General features: G+C 39.5%; 1 protein-coding gene across 12 annotated transcripts in view; it reads left to right on the forward strand.

The window, feature by feature from the left end:
• The window catches only part of rims2a (regulating synaptic membrane exocytosis 2a), an 830,253-nt gene that overhangs the window by 508,336 nt on the left and 299,880 nt on the right, over window positions 1-22,037 (forward strand). For 8 of the 12 annotated variants that reach the window (XM_052023904.1, XM_052023900.1, XM_052023903.1 and 5 more), the window contains 3 exons: window positions 10,684-10,837; window positions 12,171-12,218; window positions 14,135-14,161. In XM_052023904.1, coding sequence (XP_051879864.1) covers window positions 10,684-10,837; window positions 12,171-12,218; window positions 14,135-14,161 — 229 coding nt within the window. The remainder of the gene's footprint in view (window positions 1-10,683; window positions 10,838-12,170; window positions 12,219-14,134; window positions 14,162-22,037) is intronic. The other 4 variants (XM_052023913.1, XM_052023906.1, XM_052023915.1 and 1 more) reach the window with 2 other exon arrangements.

Genomic DNA, 22,037 nt, shown 5'->3' on the forward strand with positions numbered 1-22,037 from the left:
CTTCACCAAGACAACGAGAGGTAAAGACAGAGTCCAAGGAGGGGAGGCTGGTGTCTGTAATACTCTGGGCTGTGTCCACAACTCTCTGCAGTTTCTTGCTGTCTTGGGCAGAGCAGTTGCCATACCAAGCTGTGATACATCCAGATAGGATGCTTTCTATGGTGCACCTGTAAAAGTTGGTGAGAGTCAAAGGGGACAAACCAAATTTCTTTAGCCTCCTGAGGAAGTAGAGGCGCTGGTGAGCTTTCTTGGCCGTGGCTTCTACGTGATTTGACCAGGACAGGCTGTTGGTGATGTTCACTCCCAGGAACTTGAAGCTCTCAACCCTCTCGACCTCAGCACCATTGATGTAGACAGGTGTATGTACACCGTCCCCTTTCCTTAAGTCAATGACCAGCTCCTTCTACTTTTTCTACTTTGCTAAATTTTCTACTTTGGCAGGAAAAATTAAAGAAGCAATATTTAATTGGTGATCGATTGCAGAGCTCTGAGATGAGATGTATCTGGGTGTCCTGGTGCATAACTTGCAATACATGAATGTACAGACAATTAGTAAAATTAACAGAATCTAGATGAAGGGTCTTGACCTGAAACGTTGACTGTCCATTTCCTCTACAGATGCTGCCTGACCTGCTAAGTTCTTTCAGTAGCTCATTTTTTGCTCCAGGTTCCAGCAGCTGCAGTCTCATGTGTCTCCAAAGTTAACAGAATGTTATTGTTTATTGTGAGGAGAACTGAATACAAAAAGGAGATTATGCCTCAGATATATTGGGCATTGGTGCAACCACATTTAAGGAAGTATGTTAATGCACAGGAAGATGTTAAAAGAAGAATTACTAGACTAATATCTGAAGCAGGTGGGTTGTCTTATAAGGAAAGGTTGGAGAGGCTAGGCTTGTACCTGCTGGACTTAGCGAGAGGGGACATGAATAAAATTCCGAGGAGACAGGTTGGATGTGGAGAGGATGTTTCCTCTTGTGGTAAAGTCTAGAAGTAGGAGTCATTAGTTTAAAATTGGGGGTCACCCATTTAAGACAAATGGGCCAATTTTTTCTTTCTCAGAGGATCATGACTATTATTATCGCTCTTCCTAAAAGGGTGGTGGAAGAAGAGACACATAGAAGTTAAGGGCAGGAGTAAATATTCCATGTGACATTCAACGTGATCATAGCTGATCAACATGACTGTGACCCCTAGTTCCGGATTTCTCCATCAGGAACATCTTTCCTGCATTAAATCTGTCCAGCCCTGTTAGGATTTTGTAAGTTTGAATCAGATCCACCCTGTCTTCTAAATTCCAGTAAATAAATCTCAGTCTCTCTTCACACATCACTTCTGTCATCCAAGGAATCAGTCTGGCAAACCTGCTTTAGTCACACTCCATAGCAAGAACATCCTTTCACTGACAAGAGGGCTACAGATGCACACAGTACTCAAAGTGTGATCTCACTAAGGTCCTGTACAATTGGAATACAACATCCCTGCCCCTGTGCTCAATTCCAACCGCTATGAAGGCCAACATACCATTCTTCACCATCATGCTTTTTTCAACGGCTGGTGAATAAGGACACCCAGCCCTCTTTTCACTTCCTAATTTTCTAATCTCTCTCCATTTGGATAATAATCTACCTTACTATTTTTTGCCACCAAAGTGGATAAGGTTACATTTACTCCCATAATGCTGCATTTGCCATGCATTGGCTCACCCAGTCAACACGTACAATCCAATGAAGCCTCTTTGCATTTTACGCACAGCTCACACTCCCACCCAGCTTTGTGTCATTCGCAAACCTGGAAATATTTCATTTAATTCCTTCACCTATATCATTTACGCATTGTGAATAGCTGGGGTCCAAGCACTGAACCCACTGGTACCCCACTAGTCACAACATGCCACTTGGAAAAGATCCCATTTGTTCCTACTCTTCACTTCTGGCTGCCAACCACCTCTCTATCCATGGCAATACATTACCCCAACCCCATGCGCTTTATTTTTCTCCTATGTGGGAGCTTGTAAAAGCCTTCTGGAAGTGCAAATACAACCACACCCTCTCCCCTTCTTCCCCATTCAACTCTGCTTGTTATCTCTTCAAAAAAATTCAGTAAATTTGTCAAGCATGATCCTTCTTTTGTAAATCCATCCTGACTTTTACTGATACTGTCATTATTTTACAAGTGCTCTGCCACTATTATTTTATTAATGGAGCCTATCTTTGCCCTCACTAGCCGATGTCAGGCTAACCAGTCTATAACTCCCTGTTTTCCCTTTCCCTTTTTTTGTTAATGGTGGGGTTATATTATCTGCCCTCCAGTCAGTAGGGACAGATCGGAAGTCTAAAGAGTTTTGGAAAATGACCATCAATGCATCAACTATTTCTAGGACTACTTCATTAAGTACTGTGGCATATAACCAGTAGGTTCTGGGGTTTATTAGCCTTCAATCCCATCAACACCATTTCCCTACTAATATTGTTTTGCTTCAGTTCCTTCCTCTTACTGAACCCTGGGTTCCCTAAGATTTCTGGGGGGTTATTTGCGTCCTCCTTTGTAAAGACAGAATCAAAGCATTTGTTCAATTGGTCAGCTATTTCTTTGTCCTGCATTATAAATTCCATCGTTCTGACTGTAAGGAGTTTACATTTGTCTTCAATCTTTGACTCTTCATTAATCTGTAGATTTACAGTCAGCTTTTATATTCCCTGCAAGCTTACTCTCACCCACTAATTCCCTCCTCTTAATTAGTCCCTTGGTCCACCTTTGTTGCTTTCTAAATTGATCCCAATCCTCAAGTTTGCTGCTTTATTGGGTCAATTTATATTGTCTTCTTCTTGGACTAATACTATCCCTAACTATCCTTGTTGCTATGGCTTAGCCACCTTTCTTGTTATATTTTTGACCCAGACAGGAATGAACAAGTGATGTAGTTCATCCATGTGCTCCTTAAATGTATGCCATTGCTGATCCCATAAGTAATGTTCTCCAATCCATTTTAGACAACTCTTACCCCATACCATCGTAGTTTCCTTTATTTAGATTCTGAACCCTAGTCTCGGAATCAACCACTCTCCTTTTTAATTCTATCATGTTATGGTTGCTCCTCTCCAAAATGCCTCACAAAACAAGATTGAATCCTTTCCCATTATGCAATTCCTTGTCTAGGATGGCCTGCCCTCTTGTTGGCTCCTCAAAGTACAGGCCCAGAAAACCATGCTGTAGAAACTCTGGGAATTCCTCCTCCACAGTATTGTTACTAATTTGCTAGCCCAATCTATCTGAAGAAGTGTAGAAGCAAATCCTTTGCATATTTTTAAAGCAGAAGTAGATAGATTCTTGATAAACAAGATGATGAAAGGTTACTGCAGGCAGACAGAAATGCAGAGTTGAGATGATAGTCGGATCAACTGTATTCTTATCAAATAGCAGAGCAGGCTTGAGGGCCTGAGTGTCTGCCTCCTGCTCCTAATTCATGTTTGTATGTTTCTGTGAGAATTGTTCACCAAGACAGTAGTGCTGGCATTTAATTGGCTTGCAGGCTGAATGGCATCCTGATCTGCCTATTCCGTACACTTGCAGCAGAAGTTCAGTTGTCTCTGGACATTTATGGACACTCATAGCACCCACACAATGGGTGCCACTGGGAACAATTTTGCCCTGTGCTTTTGTGGAACATACACTCTGTGCATTTTGAAATAGGAAATAAAGGAATAGGTTATTCAGTCTTGACCTGTTCCATCATTCAATTACATTGTGATTACAAGAGTGGTAACTTAGAAACCCAGACTAACATCTTTGTTAGATAAGCATATGGAGGAATTTAAGATAGAGGGATATGTAGGAGGAAGGGGTTAGGTAGTCTTAGGAGTGCTTTGAAGGTCAGCACAACATGGTGGGATGAAGGGCCTGTATTGTGCTGTGTTGTTCTATGGTAACATTATAGAAATGAGTTCAAATCCCACCACAGCAATAGTGAAATTTAAATTCAGTTAATAATCTGGAATTAAAAATTAAACCAGTGATGACCATAACACTACTGGTTTATGGTGAAAATCCATCTAGTTCACAAATGTTCTCCATGAAAGAAAATTGGCCACCCTTACTGCAATAACCTTCAAGGTTGTGGTTGATTCTTAACTACCCTTTGAAGCAACCCAGGAAACCACTCAATTGTATCAAACCCCTAAGACCAAATGGACAAAAGATTGAACTGCCAAAGGTCAACATACGTATAGTCTCAGCAAAGTCACTCATGGCCCAGTTGAACTTTTCAAGTCCTCCTCACAAATGTCTGTAGACTTATCTTTAAATCGAGAGAGCTGTCCACAGACAAGTCAAGCATCAGACTGAGATAGTGGGTCTCAGGTAATCATACCTTACAGACATTATGCTGGAATCCTCCATCTCAATCCCTGGATACATTCTGTCCCACCAGGGGAACAGGCACAGTGGTACACAAACAAGAAGGATTTCTCCATATTGACTACAGATGCCATGGACTTATTGCATCATGTCAAACATGGCAGCATGGAAACCTCCTGATTTTCCCTTGATATGGAAAGGAACTGGAGCCTCCATTTCGGTATTTCTTTGATTTGTTGCACAAGAAATTAATCAATACATTGAAATGTATGGTAAAATGGTATTCCTAACTTGGACCATGCAATTCCTTGTGGGGCTGTAAAAAAGGGATTTTCTTATGTGTGTGACGTGCAATAAGTTGTGAGTGTATGTTCCACGAATGCAAACCTTCAATGTATTTACACGTAGTAATCACATTCAATATTAGGAGTAATGCGAGAATTGCAAACTTGCATCCACAAACTTACAAGACTATGGGAGCTTTTTAAAATGGTGGGTCTGAATGGGAACCACCACTTCAAATAGTGGATCTGAATTAAATGTCCAACCCAATAGTGGAAAGGCAGTTAGGGCAGGGACCCCATGTCTTCAATAGATGATGGCGGAAGATTCAAAGCAGTCTGGCATCATCCTACCCCACCTGCAAAGGAAGAAAAAAGCTTATTTGGTCCAGTCCATTAGTGAAGATTTGATGGCTGGCTTCACATGCAAACTCATGAACCGTAACTCAGATAAGTGCAGAGCCAGGCCTTCATCTTACCAGCCAGGTCTTGTGCAGTTGGTGCCCATGATTTTCAGTGCAAATCTGCACTTCAGTGTCATAACAGCAACATCAAACATACCTTGCACATTGATTGACTTCACAGCTGCATTCCAATTGGCCTCTGTGCATAAATGCATTCAGCGCACGGAGGCCAGTGATTCAATTTCACTTTGTGCCCATTGAACTTTGTGATCAATTTTGTATTTCATATTAATTGCCTACTGCATGAAAGTTGGACAATTTACAATTACCTTAGTGGACCACTATGTTTTCCTTCATCGTGTGTAGAATGTATTACATCTTTTTACTTCATTTCCTACTGGCAGCGACCAGCTGGCTGCTTGAAAGCCACCGGTCCAAGATTATAGCCATGAATAATTGGCAATGCGCCCCTGTAAACGACAAGGGAGGATTCAGCCCGGGAGTTGGAAAGGTGGGAGAGAGTAAGCAGAGAAAATGTCCATGGTATTTAAGCAGCGATTGAGAGTAATTTAAGAGAAAGTTAGGGGGAAATTGGACCAGCGGTTAAGATGGAAGGAAAAACCACAGGGCACGGCTAGGGATCATGGAATTGAGCTGGGAATTTATAAATCCTGTACCAATGACAGTCAATATTTAGCTTACACAGTACCTTGCATACTGTAAATATTTCCCGATTCCTGTTTTGAGTGAGGGGGCGGCAGGTCAGCAGTTCTGTGGACAACCTCTAGCTACCTGCCGTGTGGAAGTGCAGAAGGTTCTGGACGTCGGGTACAGCGCTCCATGGCCTGAAGCCAGCACTGAGTCGGAGCCGTTCTGTAACAGACGGAAGGTGTGGGGGGGGGGAGACAAATTTGCCCCCCCGTCCCGACGACGCCATATCTGCCCCTCACCGCCTTGACATGACGTCAAAACTGTCGCTCACCGCCCCGCGCATTTGAACAGTCGCTGATCTTCACTTTAAACGTACGTTTTTTTTCAAATATTAATAGTTTAATTAACACATTAAATTCGACGTGGTCCTTTTAACGTTATTATTTTAAATTATTTAAGCGATTTTCCACTGTTCGTAGATATGACTTTACATTGTGCCAGCTTCAATCTTATCTCCACACACGGACGGCTGCCACTCGAGGCCAGCAGGGCGTTGGCCGTCGAATGGCCGTATAATTTTGGTGCGACTGCGGGAGCGCGGTTCGTGTGACCCACCCCTTCCACCCAGTCATTACCACCCTCTCCGGGTAAACTGTGTGACAGGCTGCACTGACATCTAAGTACACCACACCCGTCACTTTACCACACCCGTTCCTCCATCGTTGCAGCCTCTCACCTATTTCTGATGAAAACCGGTAAATTAGCCAGGCATTCCCTTCCACGAATGCGCCATGGTCTTTCATAAGGATATCTGTAAGTTTTTTTTCCGTAATAAGTATACATTTCACTATCTGTTTTTTTTGATTATTTTTGCTGTTTTTCTGCGCAAAAATAAGAACGTCATCTGCCTAGATGTTTTAAGACAGAATTTTAATTTTCTTTGTTCCTGAAGGATTTTTGATTGCATTGTACTTAAGATTTATATCATCTAATCCTGCCCCTGAGATTTTTTTCTTATCTGGTCTTGTTAAATAAATCTCAGGCTAAAATGCAACCTGCTGAGCATTAATGCTGATGGGAGAGAAGGGAATTCCTTGAAATGAGGTATGGGGTAAAGCACATTCCCATATTTTATCTTATAGCCACTAACGATCTTTAAGCCATTTCATAAAGCCTGCTTAAACAAATACAAAGACTATTAAAATTTGTCATTCTGAACAATAATTCCTCTGGGAACGGATGGATTAGAGATTTAAAGATTAAGTACAAGGTTATCTTTAATAAGTGATAAGCTTGTGCTGCCTCCCCATGTGAATCTTGTCTTTGGAACGTGCTTTATTTAAGTTCTTAATTTCCTTAACATAAATAATTGTGCTACCGATCAGAAGCACCCTCAGCAGTCCTAAAAAACTATTTTAAACAATTCTTTTGTATTTTACCTTTTTCACATGTTAAGCACCAGCAACAATAGAAACACACCAAGTCATGTATAAGTGTTAGAAACTATTTTATTAACAACTACTTGTAATAATAAGAAAAGTAAAAAGTTAGATGTTAAACAATAACCCTAAAACTAAATTCAAAGCACGTGTGTGGCAAATTCCCAAACTCCGAGTCCAGGAATAGTTCTCAAAGTTCAGTTCAGCAAATCATAAGGTGAAATGTAAGCAAAGGCTTTTGCAAAACCACCATTGACTGAAGAGAAAATGTAGAGAGAATATAGAGAGAAATTACGAAATCCAGATGTTCCACAAAGGAACCCATATGAAACCTCAATCACTGATGATCTCCATTTACTTTGTTCCGAAATATCTGCCACCCTGAAAGGCATTCGATACGATATGTGGCCACCCGCACAAATACCTGCTTCCCACTACAGGTTAACTACAAAGTGGACTCCACTTGTTTGCTTCAAAAATAAGAACATGGATTTGTAGTGACAGACACAGCTATTGTTCTACATCCATTGTTACAGAGACCAGCAGTTAGTGCTTCCCCCCCCCACTTTCCCCCCCCGCTTCTCTCCCCCCCCGCTTCTCTCCCTTTCCCCCCCACTTCCCCCCACCGACTCACTGAGCAAAAAAAACAGCACGTTTTTGCTGTCTTGACAACTCTCTCTCTCTCTCTCTCTCTCTCTCTTTCTCTCCCCCCCCTGTCCAGGTGCCTTAAAGGGACATTCACCAAATAGCAACCTAACCTGTAACACACAAGACAGGTTAATGCAGTTACTCTAACACGTGTTCCTTTTTCAAGCTTGACTTGAACCCAGAGTTTTCTGTTATGAAGATCACAATGCTCCACTGAATATAAAGGTATTAAGGACAGCTTCTACCCCACTGTGATAAGACTATTGAACGGTTCCCTTATACAATGAGATGGACTATGACCTCAGGATCTACCTTGTGACCTTGCATCTTATTGCACTGCACTTTCTCTGTAGCTGTGACACTTTATACTGTTATTGTTTTTACCTGTACTATATCAATGCACTCTGTATTAACTCAATATAACTACACTGTGTAATGAATTGACCTGTACGATTGGTTTGTAAGATAAGCTTTTCACTGTACCTCGGTACAAGTGACAATAATAAACCAATACCAGTACCAATGTCATTGTTGTTCCATGGAGGCCTGAATCTAGGTGTTGCATTGGACCAGTGGAGTGCTGTTATGGAGATTGAGTAAAAACATCTTCTCAGGGTAGAGGAAGGGGTTATTGTTCATTTATCATTTCTGTATGCTGGTAGCATTGGCTCCCTGAAATAGCCATTATTGTTTGGCTTGATTTTAAAGTAATCCTTGAGTGTGGAATAAATTTGTAAAATTATTTATAAAGTCAGTAATGATAAAGCAGTGGTGAGAACTTGGTATCTCAGTTGAGAATGCATTGGGGAGATCATTTTGCACTCAGTAGAAATATTTAGCTGACCCAGTTTCATAGGAAAAAGTAGAAGTGTCCTAAAGTTACTAACAGTATGTAATTTATACCTCTCAGCACCATCATAAAATTCTACGGCAGCCTCCCATGAATCATATTCTGCAGTGATTTCAATGCAACAGACTCTCGTGGTCTTATATCAATGCCACCTCAGCATTGTTTTTTAACTATTATTAGTATTACCTTCAATTTAGTGAGACTACAGTGTTGATTTCAATATATCCCAGGAGGGAATTTAAGGTTGGCTTCTTCTTAGGGTTGAAGCACAAGCCTGAAATTAGCCGTAAAGGCATTGGTATGAAAGCTACCATATATAAAGTAATATTTTGTCCCAATTCTCCAGCATCAAACTGATGTAAAATTTTGCTGTAAAGCTCATCTGCCACAGTATATTATTTAAGGAGTTTTTAAGCAACGTTTACTCTCAAGTAGGTCAGATATGTTCAGAGGCAGAGGCATTGCTATTCATGGGTAACCTTTTTCTATTCTGAAAGTAAAATAAAGGAGATAATCTTTGGAATTATGAATTTTATATCTCAATTTTGGTCATTAATATATATTTTAAAAACAGTCATCCCTGGGATTATGACATTTAATTCCAATCTTTTAGCAGTTGTTAAATCTATTTCTTATCTGGATTCCTTCAGGTGTTTTATCCTGTATACTATATGGTGGGAAAAAATCCTGTTCTCTATCTTAATTCAGTTGTGAAATTTAAATTATGATCCTTCATCAGTGGCACTCAGCTGGAGGAAATAGTTTCGGTCTTTTCTCTAATCTGTTAATAACTTTAAAAACTTCCATTAAACTATCTCTTAATCTTCTTTGCTGCAGTGGAAGTAGTCCAAGCATTGCAAAACAGTAGTTTCCCATCACCAGCTTGATCGGGAAAAAAAAAATTATAAGAGTTGTTAAATTATGTGACTGCAGCTAGGCCAGTTTTTTGTACAAAATCTATCAATACTCTTCATTCTTGTTAAGTATAATCTCATCTGAAAATTCAAATGTTACTAAGCATCGTCTTCACATTCCATTAACTCATGTCTTCATGAATGTTTTTGTAATCCTTGCTACATGTCAAAAATCTCTATTTTATACAATGTCAGCAAATTTTGTCTGTGCCTTTTCTATGCCAAAGTTCAAACCATCTAAATATCAAAATAATGAGGAAGAAGGGTGGATTTGGGGCTGTAGTTTGAGTTACAGCATTTCTAAACCTCTCCACAAATCAAAGTAATATTCATTTACTCTAATTCTGTGGCTCTTCTTCATCAATTTTCTATTCACTCTGCTGTAATCTACTGACTGAACTTTTGTAGCAAGCTTCAAAAATAAAATGCTGCAGATGCTGGAAGTTGGAAATTTGATGAAAGAACATTAATTTTAAACACTAACTGTTTTTCTCTCCACAGGCCCTCCTTCACTTGCTGGGTATTTCCAGCATTTTCTGTATTATCTTGTAACAAATTATTTATTGCATAGCTCATGAGTAATCTACTACTTTTTCTCTATTCAAACCTGAAAAAATCTTTTAAGTTGATCATGTATCCATAATCTGATATAAATATCAGAGGGGGACCAGCTGACAAGTTGTCTACTTGACCATAAAGAAATATAATTAATAAAAGAGGAGAACACACCCACTGTGTTGCACTAGTAAGAGATTATGAGTGAACAATGTATATAGTGCACTTTTTATCCCAAAAGGATTTCTACCCATAGGATACAATTTATCCCCTTGATGTGAATATGGCTTCAAGTAATTTATGATCACTGGCGCACTTGAAATATAGATCACACCCCACATGTTGTATTTCATTCATGTACAATGAGGTAGGTAACTTAAAGCTTTAATATTGCTAAGATGAGAGTTGATACCATTGTGCAACCTTTCCCAAATAAACTTCTTTTTCTGAAGATATGATTATACTAATCTGTAGTGTACTTCTTCCAAGACTACTTTTAAGCATTTTCAATACCTTTCTAATGTGACTTTTATTTTGTGTTGTCAATACCCAGTCCTATTAGTTTCCTTGTGTTCCTGATTTCAGATTCTCATAGAACTGGAAACTGCTTTGCTGGATGATGAAGCGCACTGGTACAAACTTCAGACCCATGATGTTTCGTCAATGCCCCTTCCACAACCTTCACCCTATACGCCACGCAGACACCCGCACGGTGAAAGCCCCACAAGGAGATTACAAAGTATGTTCAAAGATAATAGGTTTTCGATTTCTGTTTTTCAGTGAGAATACTATGGAAGCATTCTAGAGACATTAATGAATAGCATTGAAATTGAATCCAGCAACAAATGCAGATCAAGAAAAATCCTCAACAGAAATCTTTAATAGACATTCAAGAACATGACATAAAATTGGCTATAGGTTATTCAGTGAGACAGAAATATAGGGTCCATATGGTAAATGAGATTTTTTTGTTGCACTTTGCACCTATTTTACTCTCAAAAACGTACATGATATCACCAGAAAAGGAACAATGGCCTTGGAATTCTTTGGCACTCATCATGGCACGGAAAATAGGCATTGCAATATTTCTTGTCACTATTTACTGATGCCCATGGTGCTATACACAAAGGTCTTGCCCAATTTCTTTTGCAAACTACATCAGAAGGTCTGGGATCAGGAGGTCTTTGGGGACGGAGACCCAGTGATGTATGGTAGTTGCTGTGGAGCATCAGAGCTTCCAGTCAGATTATTGGGACCTAGGGAGGAATCATCCATGGATTTGGGATCAAAGAATCAAGTTTTGGGATTAGATGATTTAGTTTTGGAGGAATAGCACCAGAGGATTGACTGAACTTGGAGGATTGGGTCTGGAGAAGCCTCGCTTCAACAGAGAATTGGAGCTTGGGATAGGGTGACCTGAACATGGGGATAGGTGGTGATTGCTACAGTGGAAAGGTAGGTTGGTGGGTCCTGAGGACAGCAGGTAAGTAAACAAAATTAAAGGGGACGCGCGTGAGCTGGTTTCCCACCAGTGGGTGTGACCAGCTCTGATTAGTTCCCTTTAAATTCTGTTGCAGCAAAGAAAGTAATGCTGTGTAAACCTGGTTCTGAGAGTGTCCAGGAATAGGTATGCCTCAGAATCATGTGGATTATTTTCCCAATCAAGGCTCTGAAGCATGAACCAATGGAATTTCCAGAGTGGCAGAATTTGACCTGGAAATCATTATAATCATATTCTATAGTGGGAAGTACAGGATTTTCATTATAAAGCTTTGAAAAGAACCATGCTACCCATCTGAATTTCTAGTCTCATTTTTCCCTTGATTAATACAAAAACTTAAGACAGTATAAGTGCTGCATAATTGTGGACTGACTCGCTCACCCTGACAAGTTAATTTCTATTAAAAACTGTAGTTGAAGCCAAGAGGGCTGACAGAAAGATGAAAGAAAGTTGGTTAATTATGTTAATTTCAGCATTCCCTAGTGAACCATCAAATTGTTAGCTAAAGGCAGAATTAGTGTATCTTAGGGGTCAGTTTCTCAGCCTTACCCTCATCCTCTCTCTTTCTCAGCTGTGACACATTCATTACCGTGCATGAGCTCAAACGTGCCCAAATACTGTGAGTGAGACTTGTTTCTATATTTTGAAGGGCAATTAATCCATTCCTTTCCCTTTTAACTTATGCAAGAATGGGAAAGTTAAATAAAATTAATGTTTTTTTTCACAATGGAAAAGTTCCAAGCAAATCCTGTCTAACTAACTTGATGGAGTTTCTTAATGAAGTAATAGAGTCACTGAAGAAAACTGGTTGAGTTGGCTTATATGAACTTACAGAAAGCATTTGATAAGGTGCTGCATTGTAGGCTTGTCATCAAGGTTGAGGCTCATGGAATAAGAGAGTCTGCCACAGCATGGATAGAAAATTGGCTGGTAATGACAGTGAGAGGTTGTTTCTCACATTGGAATGGAATGTACTATGGAGTTTTTTAGGGTCAGTATTGGGACCATTGCTTTTCCTCATATGTATTAATGATTTGCAGGTGCTGCAAAATTTGGAAGTATAGTGAACCATGAAAGGATAACAAAAGACCAAACAGATATTGATGGGTTGGTGGAGCAGGTAAATAGATGGCAGATGAAATGTAATCCTCGAAAATGTGAAGTGTTGCATTTTAGAAGGAAGAATGGAAGTGTGCAACGTAAGATAGAGGAATCTGGTGTCGTATGTGGATAATTTGTTGAAAATGGCAGGTAAGGTTGAGAACATAGTTAAAAAGCATGTGGGATCCTAGGCTTTAAAAATGGAGGCAACCAGTATGAAAGTAAGGAAGTCAGGATGAAACTTTATAAAACACTGGTTTGGCCACAACAGGAGTATTGTATATTGTTTTGCCCACCACACTTGAGGAAAGATTTGAAGCCTTGGCAGATGATGCTGAAGAGATTTACCAAAGTGATTCGAGGAATGAAGGATTTTTTTTAATGTGGATTGAATAGAAAAGCTGTGGTTATTCTCCCTGGATCAAGAGAGGAAGTTAAGAGGAGATGTGTTGAAGGTACTTATTATCATAATTTATTATCATAAATTAACCAGAGAGAAATTGTTCGCATTGATGAAGGAGTGAAACACTGGGGAACACAGTTTGAATCAACTGGCAGAAGAACCAAAACAGACATGAGGAAATATCTTCTTTGTATGCACTACCAGGGGAATTTGTGGAGGAAGCATCCAAAAGTGAACTGGATATGCATCTGAAAGGAATGAATTTTCAGGACAATGGGAGAGGGGTGGGGAAAGTGGGATGAGCTGGATTGTTCTTAACTGGAACTGGTACAAACTTGATGTTCTGAATGGGCTCCTCTTCTGTAACAATTCTGTGATTGTGTGTCAAGCATCCTGCTTTGATCCTTGCATTAGCCAGTCATCAGCAAAGCAAGGTTACATTTTGTTTACCATTAATATTATGATGAACATTGCAGCATGGTTAATCATCTGGATCTGGTACTTAAAAAAAGATCAGGGAAGTATAGTTATTAAATTGCTATGTTATAATATTGTTGATGAAATCTATAAATATTATTGTTTTAAAAAAAACAATGGTGGGGAGTGAAAACAAATTATTTGACTAAAATCAACATTTGGCACCACCATTCCTTGAGCTTGCTCTAACACAAATTTCACTTTTATAGTAAGAGATTCAATCCTCAACAACCAAAGCCCATTTTTCCATTCCTGCATAAAACAAGCTGCAGTGGCCATTATAGTGATTAGTAGATAGGTCAGACAGAACCCTAGCCAATAGTGACAGTTCTGCGGGCTTTATTTGTATATTAATGCTACTCTATTGGCTAGATAGATTGCTTGATGCTAACAGCCTATCTACTAATAAATTATCTGCAAGCATGTCTTATCAACATTGATTGTATGTTCCTACAAAGTGGCATTTTAATTGTTTATTTCCATTATGTAGCTAAAATATATGTTTTGTTACTTTCTTTTTCATTTTCTATCCCATTCTGATATTTATTTTCCAGATACAGGTCCACATGCATTAAATTCAGGTAAATTACTGGCATGAATCAATGGAGTAAGGAGATGAAAGCACTTGTTGGTGTGTTAGATATCACATTAGAGAATGATTGTTAGTGAATGCTTTGCCTGTGCATGTAGAGAGATTAGATTAGCTTTCCTTCTTATCCAACTTCCAGTTCCCAACCTGAATGATCTTCCCTGCTGCCAGTGGTAATGTGTGCAATATATAAGTATATAAGTGAGTGTGCCATCATTCGCACCTTTACTATTTTGATGAGCTTGAGAATGGGTTTTTTGTGGTTGTTAGAACATGTCCTGAAGGTTATCCCTATGTCACTAACAAGAACATAAAAATAAAAGATGAAATAGGCCATTCAGCCCCTTGTGCCTGTTCTACCATTCATTAAGATCATGGCTGATCTTTATCCTTGGTGCCACTTTTTTGCACTAGTCCCATATTCCTTGACTCCCTTAATATCTAAAAATCTATTTCTTGAATATACTCAGCTGCTGAGACTTTCGGTTAGAGAATTCCAAAGAGTCATTACCCTTTGGGAGAATCACTGTCTTTCGTAGCCAACCCCTTAGTTTAACATTGTGACCCGTGGTGCTGGATGCCTCAGCTACGTGAAACATCATTCCTGTCAAGCCTCATTTTTCTAAATGTGAGAGTTGCAGGATAATCTGCTCAATCTTTCCTCATGTGAAAGACCTGCTATGCCTTGCATCAGTCTTTGATCTTTGCTCTGTTCCTTCAAAGGAATCAACACTTATTTCATAACAATTTTTGACTATACTAAGAAAAAATGTTCAGCATTAGAGTTGTCAGTTCTATTCTTTCTATCTTCAGAGAGAAAATGAATTATCACTCTATGTGTATAACTAATTGTGTGTATAAGTACAGGATATTCTCTGTTAAGTGGTAAGTTCCAATGGCTGGTAGCTGCCCAAAAGGAGCAGTATTAGAAGTTTGAGCCTATTGTGGCTCAACCTCTGCCAAACACTCTGATCAACTACTTTGGCACAGATAAGAAAGGAAAATCTCAAGGGCTTCCAGTGCCATATGGCTCTGTACCATGTTCACCAGCTGGGCCTCTGAAATCCAAAATGCAGTCTTAGAAATATTTGCTTTAGGGAAATTGGACAGATAATCAAAGGGTTTTTTTTTTGCTTCATAAATAGGTTATCATTTTGGGTGGTTCTTTCTCTTTTTGACACTGGAATGGTGGAACTAGGGAAATTAGAGCATTTTTTTCGATTCTTTGTGAGAAGGCTTATTATTTTCATTCAATGTAAAAGTGAATATTAGAAGCATGGAACAGATTTACCTGCAATAATGCATAGTACATTAGGAGTAAACTTTGAGGAAGTACTTGTTTTCATATGATTAGATATGGGTTATTGAAAAAAATTTCTGAAGTGGTTTGGTGAGTGTGACCGCAAACATGTCACTTGGGTTTAACTCTCAGCATGTTTATTATCAGGCAATAATCTCAAAGAGATTGAATTAATCACTTTAACAAGTGTATATCTGCAGAACTTGTTTGCCTACTGATAAATAAAGTTAAAATTTATACATACATTTATTTATAAAATTTACCATTCCAAGAACTAATGTTACGAACCAGCAACAAAAGAAACACACTGAGTCATGACTCAGTGTTAAAAACTATTTTATTAATCACTACTTATGATAGTAAGAAAAATAAAAGTAAAAATGTTAGTATGTTAGAAGTAAAAATGTTAAACCTTGAACATTAACCCCAAAACTAAACTCTTCGTGTGTGTGTGACAAAGTCCCAAACTCCAAGTCCAGGAATGGTTCTTAAAGTTCAGTTCAAAAAGCCATAAGGTGAAACATGAGCAAAGGCTTCTTCAACAACCACCGTTGTCTGAAGATAAAACGTAGATGTGGAGAACATAGAGAGAGTAATTATTAAATCCAAATGTTCCGCAATGGAACCCAAACAACACCTCAGTGTTTACTCGGTAGTGACTTCCTCACCCCAAAAAGCATCCGACTCGTGGTCATCCACACAAATACCTGTTTCCTTCTACAAGTCGTCCGCAAAGTGAACTCCACCGGATTACTTCCAATTTCCATACGTGGATTGCAGTGACAGACACAGTTATTGTTTCTCATCCATCGATAGAGAAACTAGCAGGCTGGTGTCTCTCTCTCCCTCTCTCTCTCCTCGACTGACTTTGACTGTCCTCTTCAACAACGTCATTACGTCCTTTATCTTCTGTTGACGTAGGCACGCCACACACACACACACGCTACTAACTCTATCTTAAAGGGACATTCACCGAGTCCGTAACACTAAAGCAAAAGCTTTGAATAAAAAATATAGCAAGAAGTGAAAGCCCACACTTTGGCTTGAATAAGTAATACAAAGCTGAAGAAGCAAGTTTAGATTTAACAAGCTTCACCAAAGGCAAGAATAAATCTCTTAAATGAATGGAGCAGAGCATACATATTCTCAGGAAAAGAAATTGACCCCATGTAAATTAGCTTTTTAATATATTAATTGCATACACATCTACTAAGAAATAGCAGTGAACATTACTGAATATTCTATCAGGCATGGTAATCTCTGCATTTTTTTGTGGAGAGTTGCTTGTCAGAATTGTGTTGAGGAAATAAGGAGTTAGTATTCTGGATTTGTCCAATTACTTTTGGAGATCAGGAAATATTTATGAAAGGACTTTTGAAGATTAAATGCGTTGGGAAAAATCATTATAGTTTAGATGTAGTCTGTGGAAGGATGGGGTGGATCTTTCTCATTCCAAGTATCGTCTTCCTCTTTTAGTCATTTACATTATAATTATCAGTTGGAAAAATTATTTAAATTTTAAAGTGGCCCAAAGAGCACATACTTTTACTTTGCTGTTGGGCAGAAGAACTTACTTTGGAATTGCTGCTCACACCTAAATATGGTAGGTTCATTTAGGTTGCATGTAGAAGCACAAATTTTGTACAGATGTCTCATCTGGCAAGCATTTCAGGTGTTCTTGATCCTTTCAGTGATCAAAGGGACATTTCACAATTGGCCTTGAAAGAAGCTAAGCATTATTTTTGAATGCTCTCAATGTTTAAAGTGTAAAACACTAAAGTTTGTTGTTTAAAACATTTGCACTTTGTTTGAAATCTAATTTGCAGTACCACTCTTTTTGAAGTTCCTTAACTTAATGCAATCTGTTGGTTTCTCTGCCAGAATGGCATGCCACCAACAAAGTGTGGAAGGTGAAGGGGTCTAAGGTTGACAAGGCAAACATGGAAGTACTGCAGATTAAACATCCTTACACAATAAACATTTGGCTTTCATTTCTTTTAGTCATGAGCTGCTTTATCTTATTTTCCTTCTTAACAATGGTCAGTAAGAGGAATGTACAAGTGCGATTTTAAAAACTTGGCAGCCAAAAAGAAAGTAAGTTACTGTTGGATCTAATTCATGATTCTATTTGTGCCTTATTTATTGTCAATGAATACAGAAAATAGGTAGGGAAGTGTAAATAAGATGTGGGAAGAGATTCAGAATACAGGTTTAAGTGGGTAGAAAGGAGGGAAGAGGATATTTTTTTATCAGTGAACCAGTTAACCAGTTGAATTTGGAGAATGCGAAGTGTTGTGTCCAGGTGTTGAGATGAATCCTAATCACTTGGAATACCTGTATACTAACCTGCAAAGCACATACTCTGCCACCCAGATCCCTTTGCATCTCAGTCTGCAATCTTTCACTATTTAGATCATATGCTTTTTTTCTTTTTGTTGCCAAAATGGACAGTTTTATATTTTCCCACATTATGTTCCATTTGTCAGATGTTTGTCCACTTACTTAAGTTACTTTTTCTCACTGTTTCCTGTTAGTTAGCTAATCTTCTACCCATGTGAATATGTTACCTCCTGTACCATGAAATTTTCTTTGAAGTTCCACCTTATCAAATGAGAGTCCTAGCATGTTCCAGTAAGGAAGAACAGATGGCCAGATTAGGAAACCTTTGATGACAAAGGTTATTGAAGGTTTGATTGGGGAAAAAAGAGGAAGTATATGGCAGGTATAGGCAACTACAGACAAGCAAGTCCCTTGAGTAATACTGGGGATGTAGTACAGTCAAAAGCTAGAATCCTAAGTCATTATATAAATATTATTAGCAAGAGGGCAGGTAGGAAAGATTGGGTCCCCTTAGAGACCAAAGTGGTAATCTATATGTGGAGCCAGGGAATGTGGGTAAGGTCCTAAATTAATACTACTTGACTGTATTCACCTAAAAGAAGGATGTAGAGGAGAGCGAGGTCAGGGAGGGATATATTGATTGTCTGGACCATGAAGGTATTAAGATGGTGGAGGCGTTAAATGTCATAGAATACATTAGGGTGGATAAACCCCTAGGGCCAGATGTGATCTATCCCAGAATCCTATGGGGAAAAAGGGAGGAAATTTTTAGGGCCCCTACTAAGATTTTTGCATCTTTGTTAGCCACAGATGAGGTACCAGAAGACTGCAGAACAGAACAGCTAGTGTTGAAGGACAGCGGGAGTAAACCAGATAACTACAGGCCAGTGAGCCTTACATCAGTAATAGGGAAATTATTGAAGATTCTGAGGGGCAGTATTTGTGATAATTTGGAAAGGTGGAGTCTGATTAGGGATAGTCAGCATGGCTTCGTGAGGAGAAATATTTCCTGTTTTTTTGAGGAGGTAACAAAGGAAATTGATGAAGGCAGGGTGGTAGATGTTGTCTGTATGGACTTTACTAATGCATTTGACAAGCTCCCATATGGTAGGCTGGTGCAGAAGGTTAAAGCACATGGGATTCAACATTGGCACAATAGGAGGCACAGGGTAGTGGTGGGAAGTTGTTTTTCTGATTGGAAGTCTGTGACCAGTGGTGCACCACCAGGATCGGTGCTGAGATCTTTGCTGTTTGTGATATATGTTAAATACTTGGATGTGCATGTAGGAGGTATGATCAGTAAGTTTGCAGATGACACAAAAATCAGTGATGTTGTGGATCACGAGTAATTGCTTAGTTGGAAAATTGGATGGAGTACTGGCAGATGGAATTTAATCCTGACAAGTGTAAATGGATGCAATTTGGGAAGTTAAATAGGGGTAGGACATGTGCAGTAAATAGTAGAACACTAAGGAATGTGGATGAACAGAAAGGTTAGAGGTCCAAGTGTATAATTGCCTGGAAGTGGCAACACTGGTCAATAGGGTCGTAAAGAAGGCATATGGCATGCTTGCCCTCATAGGTTGGGGCATAGAATAAAAAAGTTAGGATGTTATGTTGCAACTCTACAATGCACTGATTAGGCAGCACTTGGAGTATGTGTGCCGTTCTGGTCGCCATACTATCAGAAGGATGTGATTGCGCTAGACAGAGTGCAGAGGAGATTCACCAGGATGTTGCCTCGATTGGAGAACTTTAGTTGTGGGGAGAGATTGAATAGGTTGGGCTTGTTTTCCCTGGAGTGAGAAAGGATGAAAGGTGATATGGAAGTATATAAGATCGTAAGAGGCACAGATGGGGTAGATCGTCAAAATCTTTTTCCCACTTGTAGGGGCATCAAAAACAAGAGGACAGAGGTTTAAGGTAAGATTGGAGGGGTAAGGTTTTTTTTACACAGTGTTGTTGATATGTAGAATGCACTGCCAGAGGAGGTGGTGGAATCAGATACAATCACTACATTTAAGCAGTATTTAGGGCATAAAAGGATACACTCCAAATGTGGAATTAGTGTAGATGGACAAAAATGTTGGCTTGGATGCAGTGGGCCAATGGGCCCATTTCTGTGCTGTACACACTACGATTTATGACTATGACTCTAAATGCCTTCTGGAAAGCTAACTGTAGTATGTTACTGGTTCCCTTTATCCATAGCACGTGTTACTCATTCAAAGAGCTCCAATAAATTGGTCAAACATGTTGACTTTGCCTGATTGCCTTAAATTTTGCCATGTGCCCTGCAATAATGTCTTTGATAATAGCTTTTTACTTTTTCCCCCATGACATACGTTAAAGAGTGCAGTTTCCTGCTTTGTATCTCTCTCCTTTCTTGAATATAGAGCTCCACTGCCATTTCAGGACTAGAGAAGCTCATTTCAGTAAGCTCTTGCTAGGTGCCTCTGCTGGTTTTGCAGGAACTGAAACACTTTGCAGAGAGAATGCAGGCATTGACAGGGATCCTGAGGGATGAAGCAGTGACCTCACCATGTGTTATTCAGTACTGAATCCAATACTTTCCACAACCAATCTTCCTCCAGGATCTATAAGAATCAATGGTCACATCTCATCTCAATCTTAAAACATAGAACACTTCACCACAGGAACAGGCCCTTTGGCCCACTGTATCAGTGCTGAACATGATGCCGATTTAAACTAATACCATGTGCCTGCACATGGTCTATAACATTCCTTCCCTGTTCATGTGACTGTCTAAATGTCTCTTAAATGTTGCTGTCATATCTGCTTCAACTACTTCCCCTGCCACACTCACTGTAAAACAAATTTTCCTTTTCAGTCTTCTTTAAACGTTCCCCCTCAGCATAATACTATATCCTCTAGTATTTGACATTTCCACCCTGGGAAAAAGACCTTGATTAACTACCTTATCTATGCCTCTCATAGTTTTATATACTTCTATCAGGTCACCCCTCAGCCTTCAATATTCCAGAGTAACAATCCAAGTTTGTCCAACCTCCTAATAGCTAATAATCTCTAATCCAGGCAACATCCTGGTGAACCTCTTCTGCACCCTCTCCGATACTTCCACATCCTTCCTGTATTGTGGTGATCAGAACTGCACATAATACTCCAGATGTGGCCTTACAAAAGTTTAATTCAGCTGCAGCATGACTTCCTAAGTTTTATACTCAACACCCCAACCAATGAAGGCAAGTATGTTGTATGCTGCCTTTACCATCTTATCTACTTCTATTGCCACTTTCAGGAAGCTATGGACTTGCTCCCCAAGGTCCCTCTGTACATCAGTGCTCCAAAGGATCCTACCATTAGTACATTTGACCTCTCAAAGTACAGCACATTACACTTGTCTGGATTAAACTCCATCTGCCATTTCTCTGCCCACATTTTCAAAGGGTCTATATCCTGCTGAATCCTTGACGACCTTCCTCACTAGCCACAACCCTACCAATTTTTGTGTTGTCTGCAAACATATTAATCAGCCCACCTATATGTCTGTCCAAATAATAAACAAAAACAAAAGAGGTCCCAGCACTATTTCTTGTGGAAAACCTCCGGTCACAAACCTCCAGTCAGAACAACACCCCTCCACCACAATACTCTGTCTTCTATGGCCACCCTTTCTGAGAAGCATTTTCTTTGCAGTCTGCTGTTTAACCAAAGCAGAGATCTACTACCTTCCTCCTCAACTACAGGCCCTGGGCTGCTCTGCCATTGAAGGTCAAGGTCATTGTTGCACCCAACTTCCTAGCCTCAGGATCATTACAGATGCCTGAGTTTAATGTATGCTGTATCTCACAGTTTGCTGCCAGCTATGGTATTACCAAGGCCACTTTATAATCCAGGACAAATAATTTCCTATTCTTTCAGCAGAGAATATGAGGCAGAGTGGGAACAAAATTTGTCAATATTGTCAGCGTCTCTAAGGTTCAAGCACTTGTGGACTGAATTTAAATATCACTTCTTGCTCCCTTCAGAACCTGGAGCTTTTCATGAATTGTAAGGTCTTTGATTTCCTCAATGTTCAGCATCAGAAGAATTTTGTCACGGCCAACAGAAGATGTTCTGGGAGCTTGAATAACTTTTTCTAACACAGTCAGCCACTTTTTTTAGAAACTAACACTGGCAGGTGGATAGATGTTGAGGAGAAGAGCTTTCCCCTGTTTATGTGGCCTCTGACAGGCATATGTTCTCC

The sequence above is a fragment of the Pristis pectinata genome, chromosome 9 (assembly GCF_009764475.1).
Source record: "Pristis pectinata isolate sPriPec2 chromosome 9, sPriPec2.1.pri, whole genome shotgun sequence".
Taxonomy (NCBI): domain Eukaryota; kingdom Metazoa; phylum Chordata; class Chondrichthyes; order Rhinopristiformes; family Pristidae; genus Pristis; species Pristis pectinata.